This window comes from Trachurus trachurus (assembly GCF_905171665.1).
Source record: "Trachurus trachurus genome assembly, chromosome: 4".
NCBI classification, from domain to species: Eukaryota; Metazoa; Chordata; class Actinopteri; order Carangiformes; family Carangidae; genus Trachurus; species Trachurus trachurus.
Window position 1 is genome coordinate 17,116,843 of NC_139898.1, and position 13,897 is coordinate 17,130,739.

General features: G+C 39.7%; 1 protein-coding gene across 2 annotated transcripts; it reads right to left on the reverse strand.

Moving 5' to 3' along the window:
* Positions 1-1,849: 1,849 nt before the first annotated feature.
* LOC310984338 (fizzy-related protein homolog) lies at positions 1,850-7,139 on the reverse strand. 2 transcript variants are annotated; one of them, XM_083969522.1, is made up of 14 exons: positions 7,003-7,139; positions 6,232-6,335; positions 5,481-5,609; positions 5,263-5,326; positions 5,011-5,141; positions 4,694-4,776; positions 4,366-4,549; positions 4,204-4,269; positions 4,021-4,123; positions 3,715-3,899; positions 3,384-3,617; positions 2,779-2,883; positions 2,593-2,675; positions 1,850-2,476 (listed from the first exon to the last, which is right to left on the reverse strand). In XM_083969522.1, the coding sequence occupies exons 2-14, from the start codon at positions 6,298-6,300 to the stop codon at positions 2,458-2,460; spliced, it is 1,455 nt and encodes a 484-aa protein (XP_083825648.1). In that variant the 5' UTR covers positions 6,301-6,335; positions 7,003-7,139; the 3' UTR covers positions 1,850-2,457. The 2 variants fall into 2 exon arrangements, with proteins under 2 accessions (XP_083825648.1, XP_083825647.1); XM_083969521.1 differs by having other exon boundaries at positions 2,583-2,675.
* Between the last annotated feature and the right edge of the window lie 6,758 nt (positions 7,140-13,897).

Sequence of the window (13,897 nt, forward strand, 5' to 3'; positions counted from 1 at the left end):
TAAACCAAAGTAACATTTTGTTTTATTTATGGGGGGGGGGGGGGGGAAGAAGAATAAACCGACAAAACATTAATTTCATACAATTCTGACGATTATTTCACATAATAGTTACATAAATAGACAGATAAAATAAGTAAAACAATAATAAAGAATAACCAAACAAATAAATACAAAGCAAGAAGATTGTGATGGGTGAAATTTATCATTTTTCATACCTTTTATTTTATCTAGCCTATATTTCAATACTTTTGGGTTTTGTTGATATCTTTTGTCACTAAATTGTACATATTGAGTTTAGTGTAAATGATTCAAACAGAAAGAATATGTGAAGTAATTTGAGCAACAAGCTACACTGATTTAAGAGTGAAATAAAGTAGGCTATAAGGATGTTACATCAAGCAAAGACACCACTGAAAACGCAAATTGTGCTTGACAAACCAAGATATTATATTGTTTCATATAGCTGGATACACTTTAGCCTCATCATACAATCTAATTTATCTTACGTATTAACTTTCTGACAGACAGGAGGCAGCAGGTGACACTGGGGAAGATCACATCCATCCAGGATGTGCTCGCCACTGCTTTTCTCCCTCTACACCAATGACTGCACTTCAAGAGACCACACGTCTGTTAAACTCCTGAAGTTTGCAGACAACACAACGGTCATCGGCCTCATGAATGACGGTGATGAGTCTGCATACAGACAGGAGGTTGAACAGCTGGTCCTCTGGTGTGGTCAGAACAACCTAGAGCTGAACCCTCTTAAGACTGTGGAGATGACAGTGAGCTTCAGGGGAGCCCCCCAACACTGCCCCCATCACTATACTCAACAACACTGTGGCTACTGCGGATGCTTTCAGGTTCCTGTGAACCTCTATCCACTATCTCCCAGGACCTGAAGTGGACATCAAACACAGATAGCATCATCAAAAAGGCCCAGCAGAGGATGTACTTCCTGCTGATCCAGTTCTACTCTGCAGTCATCCAGTTGGTTCTCAGCACTTCCCTGATTGCCTGGTTTGGTTCAGCCACCAAACAGGACAGACACAGACTGAAAAGGACTATCGGGACTGCAGAAAGCATCATTGGTGCCAAACTGCCCTCCATCCAGGACTTATACACCTCCAGAGTCAAGAAACTGGCAGCAAACATCACTGCTGACCCATCGCACACAACTTGTTCACACTTCTCCCCTCTGGTAGGCGCTACAGCACACTGTACACCAACACAACAAGACACAAGAACAGTTTCTTCCCACAGGCCGTCACTCTGTTGAACACCTGATTCTGTCATACATCCTCAATAACCATCTATATCAATATCACCCACTTCCTCATCGCTGAATAATTTCATAATGTCCCACTGTCACTGCCATATCCTGCCTACTGTAGATATTGCAATACAACCCTGCTGTAAATAACATATACATATATATACTGTATTTATCCAGTAATTATTAATCTCATTGCACTACTACCTCATTGTTTATTTGCACTACCAACTGACCGCCTTAATCCACCTGCCACTTTACTTATCTATGTTTGTACTTGTACGTGTTCTCTGTGTTGTATTATGTTATTGCTCAGTTGTTGCTGTCATCATTCTGTATGTCTTCTGTAAGTCAAATTCCTTGTATGTCTGCACATACTTGGCAAATAAATGTGATTCTGATTCTGATTAATTGTGCTCTAAGTCAATTAAGTCCCAAAATAAACAGTAATGGTATTTTTAATTGGAAAAATCACAATCACTCTTCAGTTCTATAGTTCCATCATCTTTTATTTCTTCATTTACTACAAAGAATCAACCATGTAGTACCGTATATGTCTAGATGCACAGCATTAGACTTTCTGGCCATAACTGCATTATTTCAGCCAATCACTCTTCAACCTTAGTAATCTAAGGATCACTGTAAACATGGTGCACATACTGTAGAAGCCGTAGCAGGTGATTATGTTAAGTTTTATGTCTCATGTCATCTTTTCATCTGACAGATGATTCATTCATTGAATGTTTTACCATATAACAAGTATGTTAAATAAATTAAACCTGAGTTAAACAAAAACTAAAAATGTTCCCTCCCCATCCAGATTCCACAACAATGAAAACAGGATCATTTAAAAGTAAGGCCTATGATTTCTTGTAGTGAATACAAAACAAATGAAAATCAACCCACTTGCACGTTTTTAAAAAGTAAAAAAAGAAGAAAAGAAAATTACAATCATCATGAAGGCACACACATCAACAAAAAAAATCTCCTCAACAACTCTTAGCATTTAGAAAAATGACTATCTCAGTTGTTCTTAATGTCATTTCCTATATGAGAAAATGTCACAAGATGCCTTAGATTGTACTGTATTTTCATAGCACCAAGTTTATGAACCACCAAGTGATGACGCCCTGGATCCACTCATACTTTAATTTATTTAAGTTACCGTATCCTGGTAAATAGATTTAAAACTGATACAGATTCCTGGAAAAAAGAAAAAAGAAAAGAAGAAAACTAGATTAATTATTATGGAAATGTAGAGAGTTTGGTGAATGCTATACAGTATTCCCAAACTAAAGTGCTTTCTCACCTTTGTTGACCTTGTTTTGCTGAATACGTTCCAGAAGCGAAGCGTCTCATCTCCAGCTCCTGTCACTATCGCCTCGCCATCCGGGGACATCGCCTTCAAAAAAAACATTAAACATTCATGAGGCTGCTGCCAGATATTCTGGCAAAGATGGCAGATCACCATCACCATCACTAACATCACAGAAATGCATACTGACCAGGTAGAGGACTCTATAGGAGTGTCCTGTGAGCTTGGCCACCTGAGTGAGAGCCGGATATTTCCACACCAAGATCTGATTCTGTGAGTAGCCGTGTGTGCTCACCTGGAAAGAAAGGCAATAATTATAAGTCACAGTGCCAGGTAAATTGTGCTTTGTGTTATTTAATATCATTCACATTGTGCCATAGAAGAGGACCAGCTTCTCCCAGAGCTAACAAGTTCAACTTCCTTGGTAACACCATCTATTACATCACTTACTGTACAACTGCATTAACATTATTTTTGAGGAAGTTGAAGTTAAACATTTAATTAAATATAAAAAACCTCACTGTTGTTACTATAAAAACAATAGCACTAGATAGTGGCTACAATCATCTAACAAATTATTTAAGGGTTAATTACACTGGATGTTTCATAGAGTTAAGAAATGTCATAAAAAAGACTAATGTCAAAGTAAAACATCTTCACAAGCTGATGTAAATTGAGGTCAAATATCTTATTCTAACTGAAATGATTAATTACACAAGTATTCACTTCACTTAGTATAACACAGGCAAAGGGCTGTACACCAGCTGTGCACAATATGTTTCAGAGGTGACTCACCAGCTCATTAGCATGCTTGGACCAGGCCAGGTTGCAGACCTGTGAGCCCGTGTCCATACACTGCAGCGGCTGCGATGTCAGCGTGTTCCAAAATCGGATGCAGCGGTCGGCAGTGCCGCCTCCAGAGGCCAACAGGCCGTGCTGGTGGGGCGACCAGGCGATGGCTTTGACTGCTGCCAGATGATCCATGTACGTCTGCACTGGGCTCAGCGAGGAGTGGTTCCAGACCAGCAGCTGAGATGACAAACACAGTCACCCTCATCGATGAGCACGGCGGATGTGAGTGGATGAACAAAGGCAGAGGCAGGTTTGATGAATGTAACAACTGTACCTTGTTGTCATTGCCACCAGAGGCGAGTAGCTGATGGTCAGTGCTCCACTTCAAGCCACACACTTCTTGTCTGTGCCCCTGCAGCCGCCTCTCTGACTGCAGTGGAGGCGTCCGTATGTCTCTTTGAAGAATCATACGGTCGCGGCTTCCCGAAGACAGCTGGTCCGCGTTCCACGCTAACGCTCCTGTAGGACAGAGTAAACTGTCTGTCACATTGTGTCAGAAGGAAACTATAAAACATGGAAAGCATTACTTCAGCCTCGCTTTAATCTACATTGAGGGTTTAAATAAAGCAAGTGTTCGCACCAACTCTAGCCGTGTGTCCTTCCAAGGCAAAGAGTTTCTTTCCAGCACCAGCATCCCAAATCTGAACATATCCTTTATGAGTCCCCACTGCCACCAGGTTACCCTGAAAACATGAAAAATAATTTGATGAATAAAAACTAACTGTCCTCAAAGCTCTTATGGCTGTATGATATGTGTACTTACCCTCTCAGACCACCCAACTGATGTGACTGAGTCTCCTTCCACTGACAGATCACACAGCCTCGTTACCTGAGCGAAAAACAAAACAGTTATAGTTAGAGCGTCACTGTGACACTGTGTATTAATTAATGCTGCAAAGAAAAGCAGGGACACAGAGTGTAGTACCTGACTGGTGCAGGCACTCCACAGGTACACACATGTACCCAGCCCAACACTGAGCACATTGAGAGAAGACCAGTCCACTAAGTTGAGGTAAAAATCATCCTGCAGCTCTGGTGCATCAAGCACTTTAAACGGGATCTTTGAGATCTTGCGAGTTGGCTTCCTTGGTGAACGTAACAATTTTTGACTGTAAGAGGAAAAAGTCAAACTTAATAAAACATTGATATAAAAATGTACATTTCTCTTTATTCACAGTGTGACAACACAGTATTGACTGATCAATAACAACAGAGCTACGTAAATAGAAAAATATTTTAAAGCATGCTTCTACCTTTTGTTGCTGACAGGTGACAGGGAGTAGGGGGATATACTGGTGCCATCATCTGGAGATGACCTTTTTGTATTAAGTGAATACTGCAAAGAAAACAAAAGCAGACACATTCACATTATCCACCAGCTTCAGGAAAATAACATAAAACCCTGAAAACAATCTGTGCACATAGTGAACTGGGGCATTCAACTTTACTTTCGCTTTTCTGTCCCTGCTAATGACCCAAGAGCATGTTTTATACGTCTCTGCTCTAACATGACATGATAAATGTGTTATATTGTTCAATATTTAAGGAGTAAGAGACAAAATGTTCATACAGTGAAGAGACTTCTCTTCTCGGGAGTGGATGGCTGTAGGCGCCTGTCCTCTGTCTGGGGGTCCTGAATCTTTTCTATTCCTGCTCCCAGAAGTTCATTTTTCAGCAAAGCAGAGTAGGCCAGCCCATCTGCTGCAGACACACAAATATTACAGATTCATAAGACTGTTAGAACAAACATAAAAATCACAAACCTAGATGCACATACGCAAGAAATTAATTTTCAAAAATTACATTTACAAAGTGCATTTACCTTTGATATTATCAGTAGAGGCGTCCTTTGTTTTTCTGTTCTGACTTGGTGACTTCTCATTTTCCTAATCAGAAATGACAAACATGCTGTGACTGATTCCAGACAGGCTACATAAAGATTCACAATATTAACAACTTTAACAGACTTTTCTTTTTTTCTTTTACATTTTGAATATTGTAAAACACATTATATAACCACAGTTCAGTACATTCACCTACATTGATCCTGTGGAAGTTGATGTTCCAGTTGGCCCCTGCTCTGGTTGGGATAAATCTGTCTCCAAGCTTACTGGGTGAGGATAATGGGGAACCAGTGGGTGTTCGACTGTGGAGACTTCGTGTCAATTTCTGCAAAACCAACATATTAATTTATGAATTTATGGACGTTTGATCACCCTTTTCACCAGTTCTGTGCAAAGATTATAAGCACACTATATGTTTAGATTCTTATTCATCACATAGGGGGCCACCGGGGAGATGATTAGTCTTTAAGAAATCCAAATTCACTCTGCAGGATGACAATGAGCTCAGACTATCACAGTTACAAAGAGCTATGTTCCTGAACAAGATGAACTAGTGAGGGAAACCTGCAACAGATGGTCTGGCCTCAATGAGTCCTGATAACAATATCCGACAAGTCAATCTGAGATTACACAAAGAAACCGAGGACACTGAGACAGCCTGAATCCTCAGAAGGACTGTGGCAAGTTCTCCAAGTTGCTGGAACAACCAACCTGCCAAGTACCACAATAAACTGTGCAGCTAGGCAACTAGTTTTTTTGTTCCCTGCATGTGGTATAAAATGATCTGGTAAATAAAAAAAATAATAAAACATTTGTGTGTTGTATCCTCAGCCCTTACTTTTAGTCCCTAAAACCTTTTATCAATACTGTAAATCATCTGTCATGACAAAAGGTTAGCATAGTGTAACATAGCGTAATAAGTAAGAGAGGAGAAAAGAAAGACTCACAACAGGACTCAAGTTGTCATTCTGAATATTGATTTGGCGTAGGAGGCGATGTTCATATTCTGGATCCATCCTAGTCCCTGATCCTCCAAACTGGGAAGATGGACCTGCCAAATACATGAATGAAAATGTCTTCTTTTCTTTCTGTTTTTAGCATACATGTACGTACTTTAATTCTTTTGTTGTAAAATCTATGTCAGACATAAATTACTCAAGATGAAAACCAAAATTCTATCTATCTATCTATCTATCTATCTATCTATCTATCTATCTATCTATGAATACGAATTACTTTTAACCCACTCCTATCTATCATTATTGGTGCTGTTTAGCATAATGAAGGATTATAGTTAGCCAAAGAAAATTATACTTTGTTTTAGTATGACTGGCAGTCTGATAGAGAAAATATGACATTTCACAAAATATTTCAAAGGTTCTTCCAGCTACATTTATGTAAAACTTGGTTTAATAATATCCCTTAATGTTCTGCATTTCATCTGTCACCCACTGTGCAGCCCATTCACTCGAGCCTCTGCCCTCCTAAGTAACAACAGACTCATCAACTCAGTTATGACACGACGAACTTTAAACTGTTCAGCTCGAAGAAACACGACGTGAAAAGCTTTATCGTGTATGTACATTTACTGTGTTTATGGTGTTTATCTTCTTCGGCCATGTTTGTAGCTGCTAAAAGGGAGAAAAGCTAATGATAATAACTAGCAGCAGCTAACTCAGCTAGCAGCTAACTCAGTCATATTTCAACAGACAACATACCAGCAACAACCGGTCAGTGTGTACGACGGCAAACACCAGCGACAACACCCGTCGGAGAGAAATATGAGGGTGAAACAGCAAGAAACGCTAAGTTATTGTCTCTCAGAGGAAGGTTAGGTTGTTTGGTTCAGTCTCACTGAGGAGGAGAAGTGCATTGTGGGGGTTTTGACACTCCGCTGTGACGTGTGAGCGTGTCAAATAAAAACACGGAAATGCATCGCTTGTCTCCCAGGTGGAGTATCTTTGGTGGAGTTTAGTAATCACGCCTAATTTTCATTTTTGTTGAAGTGGTGTCAGTGAGGTGTTTGTTGAACTTTATGCCAGCTAATGTTGATGTGATGTGTTCCTATTATTTTGTCCACCATATTTACATAAGTCATCCAGAGATGTTAAACATCTCTGGATGACGTAATTGTATTTTTACAGCACCACAGACTAAAGCTTTCATCTAGAGATGTTAAACATCTCTGGATGATGTAATTGTATTTTTACAGCACCACAGACTAAAGCTTTCATCAGTTGAATCAACGGCTCCCCCTGAAACTTTCAACACAAATTCAACATTAACCTTCATAAGGGAATATTTAAAACAGGACTGTTGAATTAGTTTTGACAAGGTGCAGTATTGGTAGCCAAATATTTGACATGACAGAAATAATGTGTGAGTTACAGTTAGCCTAAACTCTCTATTTCTTTTTACTCTTCAATCTTCCATTTATTGCATTGTTATAATGAAAAAGTTCCTGTCATGTCCAAGTTTAAAATACAGAGGGCGCAATAGTTCCACTGTCAATCTATCATTGTGCAACGGTGAAGCTGATACTTTACTCATGGGCCCATGCTGTAGGTCTCCTGATATCTAAATTAACTTTTTTAACCATCATTTATGTTGTTGTCAAACATGCAGGCCATAACTTACTGAATTCAGGACAGCAGCCACAATGATGAAAGAAAAATCAATATGATCAATAATCAAAATCATTCAGTCTTTTGCACGGAAATTCATGTGTACAAACAAAATGATTAACTACTAAGATTGAATACAAATTCACATTCCACTTTGTCAGACCACTTGGGCCAGTGGAGAAAAAGCAGCTTGTAATGTAATGTAGCATTTTGCTCAAAGACACTTTAGCAAGGTGAAGTCAGCCTTCTGTCTGTAGGATTAAAGAATCACGCAATGGTTACTGGTTGAAAGTCCCGCTTAAACAGAAACTATGGAAATCTATTTAATATATTCAAATTTATCTATGAGAAACCAGTGGGAGCCATTTAGAGTATCTCCAATAGAAACGCAATGTGCTAAATTAAAAACATATTACAAAATTGATTTCAGAAGTAGAGAGTTTAAATGTATGAATGGTGTGCATGTGCAGGTCTGAAATCTAAACTGTTACATTGTGTTGTCTGTTGTTACAAATAAAAGATAATTAAATATATATATAAAGGAACTAAACAGAGAAATCAGTGAAATCCTGACTGTTCTGTGAAAAAACCTGCAGACTTGTAATGAAATAGCTATCTGATAATCTAATCAGCTGCGCAGCCCGGTTTGGGGTATTTTTAGATCTAATGGCCTTGCATGCCTCCCCTCCTTCTTTAGATTATACTGTAACAGGATTATAAATTCAAATGTGTGTGTGTGCCGTGATAAATGTTTTCAGTTTGTTTACATGTTTTGTGCCGATCCAAAAGCGCTGCCAAATGTACTCTCCTGCCACCTCCCTCCCCTGTACAATAGAGTATAGTCTCTGAAATGCACTGCTAATGACCATGTAGCTATGACAATAGACTGAGGCCTGTGCCTTTAATGTTGGCAAGTGTAGTGATGATAATCACACACACGGAGCGCACAGAGGGCCCCCTGTGAACTTCGCTGTGTGTTTTCTGGTGAGTGAGCCTATAGAAATGTACCACATCAGACACACAACATAGTTCTGCAAGTGTGAGGAAGCAACCACACACACACACACACACACACACACACACACACACACACACACACACACACACACACACACAGTCTGTCTATCTGTCTCCTTCACACAGACACACCCACACAGCACTGGCGCCAACTACCAAATCCCCCTCCTCCTTAACTGACCTCTAATTATGTCATGCGAAAAAGCTGTATCCCATTGAAAAGCTCTCTTAATCAAACCCAATTAATTCCGCTATTTTCCCTTATTATCCTTTGCAAGGAACGCGTCTTTCCAATAAGACTGTTAACTCCAGCCATGGCCCTTTCAGATCTGCTGGGGTGTAGTAGCGAAATAATAGAGTGCACAATTAATCAATTAGTCATTAGGGGCTCAGTTGTTCTTAATGAACACAGTAGCTGTGTTTTGGAGGTGATTCAGTGTTTCCTAAATCATATACTATCTTCCCCAACAACTTTTAACTTTAAGGGCCGGCATCTTCCTCTTGCGACCTTTGCAATGAGACTGTGTTTTGATCAGTCTATTAAACATATTCTTTGTGATACTGTTGCTCTGCTTTCATGATTCCCATAGTCCACCTGTGATTTTCATCACTTGTTTGCAAGTGGGAGTTGGAGCTAGTGCAAGCTAAGTGAGCAAAAGTCAACAATCCAAAAGCAAAACATAATGCATAGTGCAGAGGAACATCTTATGAGAATTTTCTTCACACTGATCTACCGCTGCCCAAGTCTCTCATTGCTAACCATTAAATGATACATCATGAACAAAGCTGTGTTGGTGCTTTTATTATTTTTATTTTTATCCAGCTGAAACCAAGTCCATACACATAGGCCTAACCATAAATTATTAAAGGTGTGAGGCAATGCAAGCAAGGTCAATGAATTTAAGTATAAAGACCAGTCAAATCTTCAGGCAGTCAAGTCTCAATGAAGTCAGATCTCAAGGTACTGTGCTGAAGACGGGCAAAATAGTCAAAATATCCCAAAATACATACGTAACCACATGTTGCATATTTACCACATATTGGTCTATTAGGCCTATGTCCTGTCCTGAAAGCCAGGAATGAGTGTACATGACCATGTCTCAAGTCTTTATTCGTGTTTTTCTGATTATATGTAGCATGTTGCTTCCCCTACTTGCACATGAATGGCACAAGACATTAATGGTCATGTTTCAACAGCATTCACTTCACTGTTGTGTCAAGAGATGGATTCATGTTCAGATTGTGTTTGTCCCAAGTATCAGGTCAGGAGGATTACCGACTGTGTCACCACAGGACTCAGCACCATCCTTATTCTTTGACAACAAGCAATATGACAGAAAATTGATTTTCCTGTACAATCCACATGTCGACATTGGATTAGGATATGCTTTTGGATGATCACATATGTAATACTGTAAAAGAAAAAATAGTGTACTGCAAAAAAAAAAAGTCACTCAGGATATCTAGACTTTGTTAGAAGAATGTATTTGCATTCATGCAAGATTTGGCAGTTGAAGCAATAATGGCATTTTTATATGTGCACAACCTGCAGACTTTGTCTAAATGTTGAATCATTTTAGAAAACAGGCAGATTTTAAGAGAAGTTCAGGAACTTGATGATGAGAGAATAACTTGCAAAAATAGCTTCTTAAATGTATTTTTAGCGCTGGTTTGAATATATATTTGGGTATTGCATGGTAGGGCTAACTCTCCATCTGAATTTGTTCATGTTGATCTGCTGCTGCTCTTTTTCCCATGCTTTTTATTGTAGCACGCACTCCGGCTCAACGCATGCTTACCCCGGCCCCTGGCTGTGGCTATAGCCCCGACCTGGCCCCAGCTGAGCAGTGCCAAGCTGTCCAGCAGTTAGTTAGTGTCTGTTCAGGCCCGGCTCGGCCCGGCCTGGCCTGGGTACTAATCCCTGGGCTGTCAGAGGACCCCGCTCTGAACTCATCCTGCAACACAGGAAAACGCTCTAATTGGGGGATTTTCTACATCATTAACTCTGATGAGCAGCCATCCCACCCTCCCTCCCCTCTCTCTCTTCCTCTCCACTTTTACTTCCCCTCTCTTTCTCTCTCCCTCTCGCTCTTGCTCGCTCTCTGTTTCTCTCACTCCCACACTTTTACTCCAGCTAATCTCTTTCTTAATGTTTCTTTTTTTACTTTCTCCCACTCTGACTTCCTCACATTCTCTGTCTCCCCTTTCATCCTCTCCAGTCCAAAACATTTTTTTCCCCTTTTCATCCACACAGTGTTAGGGTTAGCCCTGTTCAGCTCTTTGAAAACACCTTTGAGATATGACCCCAGCCTTCACCAACAGGTTTGGGTACTGACCTTGATGTAGGTCCCTGTCATGTGCAAATGTCATAGTCATAAAAAGCAGAGTGCTATTTCCATGATCCTTGAGAATTGACTTCAAATATGGGGTTTCTTTTTTTCTCCTCTTCACAGATAAGTCATGTCACATGATTCATAGCTGGTATTACTTTTGTTTCATGCCAACAGGTTGCTTGGTTTGGTGCCTTTACTGTAATATATCACATTTCAGAATTAAGCATCAGATTTTCTTTAATAAGATTGATTTCTGAAAAAAAAAAAAAAAAATCAAACTGCTACAGTAAAATACTTCTACAGATGAAAAAACAAAACAAACATTTTGTCCACTGTATGTTCTTATTATATTATATATTCCAGCTTGTTACTTGAAATTGTATGTGTAACACAACTGCTACATTAATAAAAAAAAAATAAAAAAAATGTTTGTAATAATCATTTAATGTATATTTACCAGTATAAATCAAGCGATAAGACGGATGTTTGAAAAAAATGCCCACTCTGAAAAACAAGGTCAACATTTTTACACTGTGAAGCAGACAATATTTTCTGATCCAGATGTTTAGGGTCTTTTGTAGCATCTGTAAATGCCTTCAGATCAGCAGTATGTGTTGCTAAAAACCTTCTGTGCTTCCTCACGCCAGTGGGTATTTATTCTTGGCCTAATTGGATGCTTAACCAACAACACACCACTGTTGTAATGCAGTATCTAATCACTCCAGGACGCTGGCCTGTTACTTCCACTGGCCTACCCATATGGCTCTTGAAGTGAGGTCCTTCCAGGCCTCCATCTGTCCAGGAAAGTGATTCACACGCTGAGGAGAGCAGCTAGCATGGCGGCACCGGTCCCTCTGTGAACATGTGTTGCAGCGGCTGAGCCTGACGGCCCTGGGGGCAATTAGGGAGCCGGGCCCTGCGGTCAGAGGCCCCCCTGGGAAGCCCTGATTGATTGGAGTCTCATCTTCCTAACAGGCTGGCACCCTGCCACCAAGCCATGGAACAGAAGAGAGGATTGGGAGGGGTAGGAAAAAGAGAGAAAGAGCTCTTATATGACAGGAGGAGGGAGAGAGAGAGAGAGAGAGAGAGAGCACAAGTGTTAGAGGAAAAGAAAGAAAATGTCTCTGCTTATGTATGTCAGATGATAACGATTATACAGTCGTAATCTTGGATTGCTCTTTAGACTTAGTGGGGTAAAAAGAAAAAAAAATACGGTGACTTATGTGGGAATGAGTGCACAGGTCAACATGAAAGCACTGCAGTGAGAAAGCGGAGATACATTCTACCAAACTATATTTATTTTCAGTAGATCTTCATTCTTTCCAGAATATGGACATCAATGATCCAGACAAAAAAAAAAATCAAAAAGAAAGAAAACAATGATATCACTAAGACAGATATAACTACAACATGTAAGAAACAAAACAGCCATACAGGAAACAATATCCTGATTTTCACATTTAAAAAAATAAACGAACAACAAAAAAGAAACAAAAAAAACTGGCAAATATCTAGTGCACATTTGTCCATTGTCTAACCTTTGGCTTATTCTTGGTCCAAAATCACATAGCATCCTAAAGAAGCTCTTAATGTGCAAGGTAATCCTCATTTCCTCAGTGGTCCTGGCACTGTCCAACAGGGAGTTTAAACATCACTTACCAACAACATTATAAAAAGAAACTACATGAGGACTGATGAGCAGCAGATGTAACACTATGTTTTCCCTCTCTGAATAGTACAACAACAGATTTTTCCAGTGATCCAGAAATGACAATACGGTATATATATATTGCTGTTTTTGGAGTTGTTATTGTTGTTGTTGTAGTAGCTGTATTCATAAGTTGCTGTCAGCACAATTTTCACATCATATTCAAGAGAAACATCACAACCATACAAATGGGCAGTCATGGGGAAAATGAGTCTCCTTTTAGAAAAAAAAAAAACATAAAAAAAAGATATAAAAGACACTACAAAATTGCACTTAAATATTAGGGATTGTCCCTCCCTCTTGCTCCAAAACCAAACACCGCTAAATTTAGCTCTAGTCAAAAGAAATATAAGCTACTGTTTAGAAATGATCCTCTCTACCTTTAACACAATTGGAGCTTAACTCTGTAACAGATGGTAAAAAACCAATATTGTGTCACTAATGACCGTAGCAGCTACAATCCATGTTTCTCTTCCTTTGATTGAGAAAGAGAAAAAAAACTTCCATGACAAAATGGTTACAAGGGCCTATTTAGTGCAGCCTGAGACCGTTTCCCCCCCTTCGGTTTCAGACAAAGAGGATACACTTGGATCAATTGTGCCGAACAAAGACTAAACTATGTGGGGTGACGCATCACACAGGGCTCTTTCTGCTGCCCTGCACGTACACGCAGCCACCCAACACTGAGCTGCCAACAGGTTTTCACCTCCAACAGCCACTCAAGCAAAAAGAGGGTTACTCCACTCACTGCCCTTCCTTTTATCCCCCCTTCCTTGCCTCCTTCCTTCCTACAGTAGCTTCCTTCTTTCCTTAAAGCATCTCAAATCAGAAAAAGATTATAATCTTGCAGGATTATTTTTTTTGGTATATTCTCAGCCCTGGTCCATTCAGAAGGTGCCATCATATCTCTGACTTTACTACAATCATCTAT

Bases quoted from the DNA above. Each gene is read 5' to 3' on its own strand.
- LOC310984338 (XM_083969521.1), bottom strand. From the start codon at position 6,300: ATGGATCCAGAATATGAACATCGCCTCCTACGCCAAATCAATATTCAG. The intron at 4,777-5,010 runs GTATGAACATTT...TTTTCTTTGCAG, and splicing joins AGAAGAGAAGTCTCTTCACT to TATTCACTTAATACAAAAAG. The intron at 2,676-2,778 runs GTCAGTATGCAT...TTTTTTTTGAAG, and splicing joins CCTATAGAGTCCTCTACCTG to GCGATGTCCCCGGATGGCGA.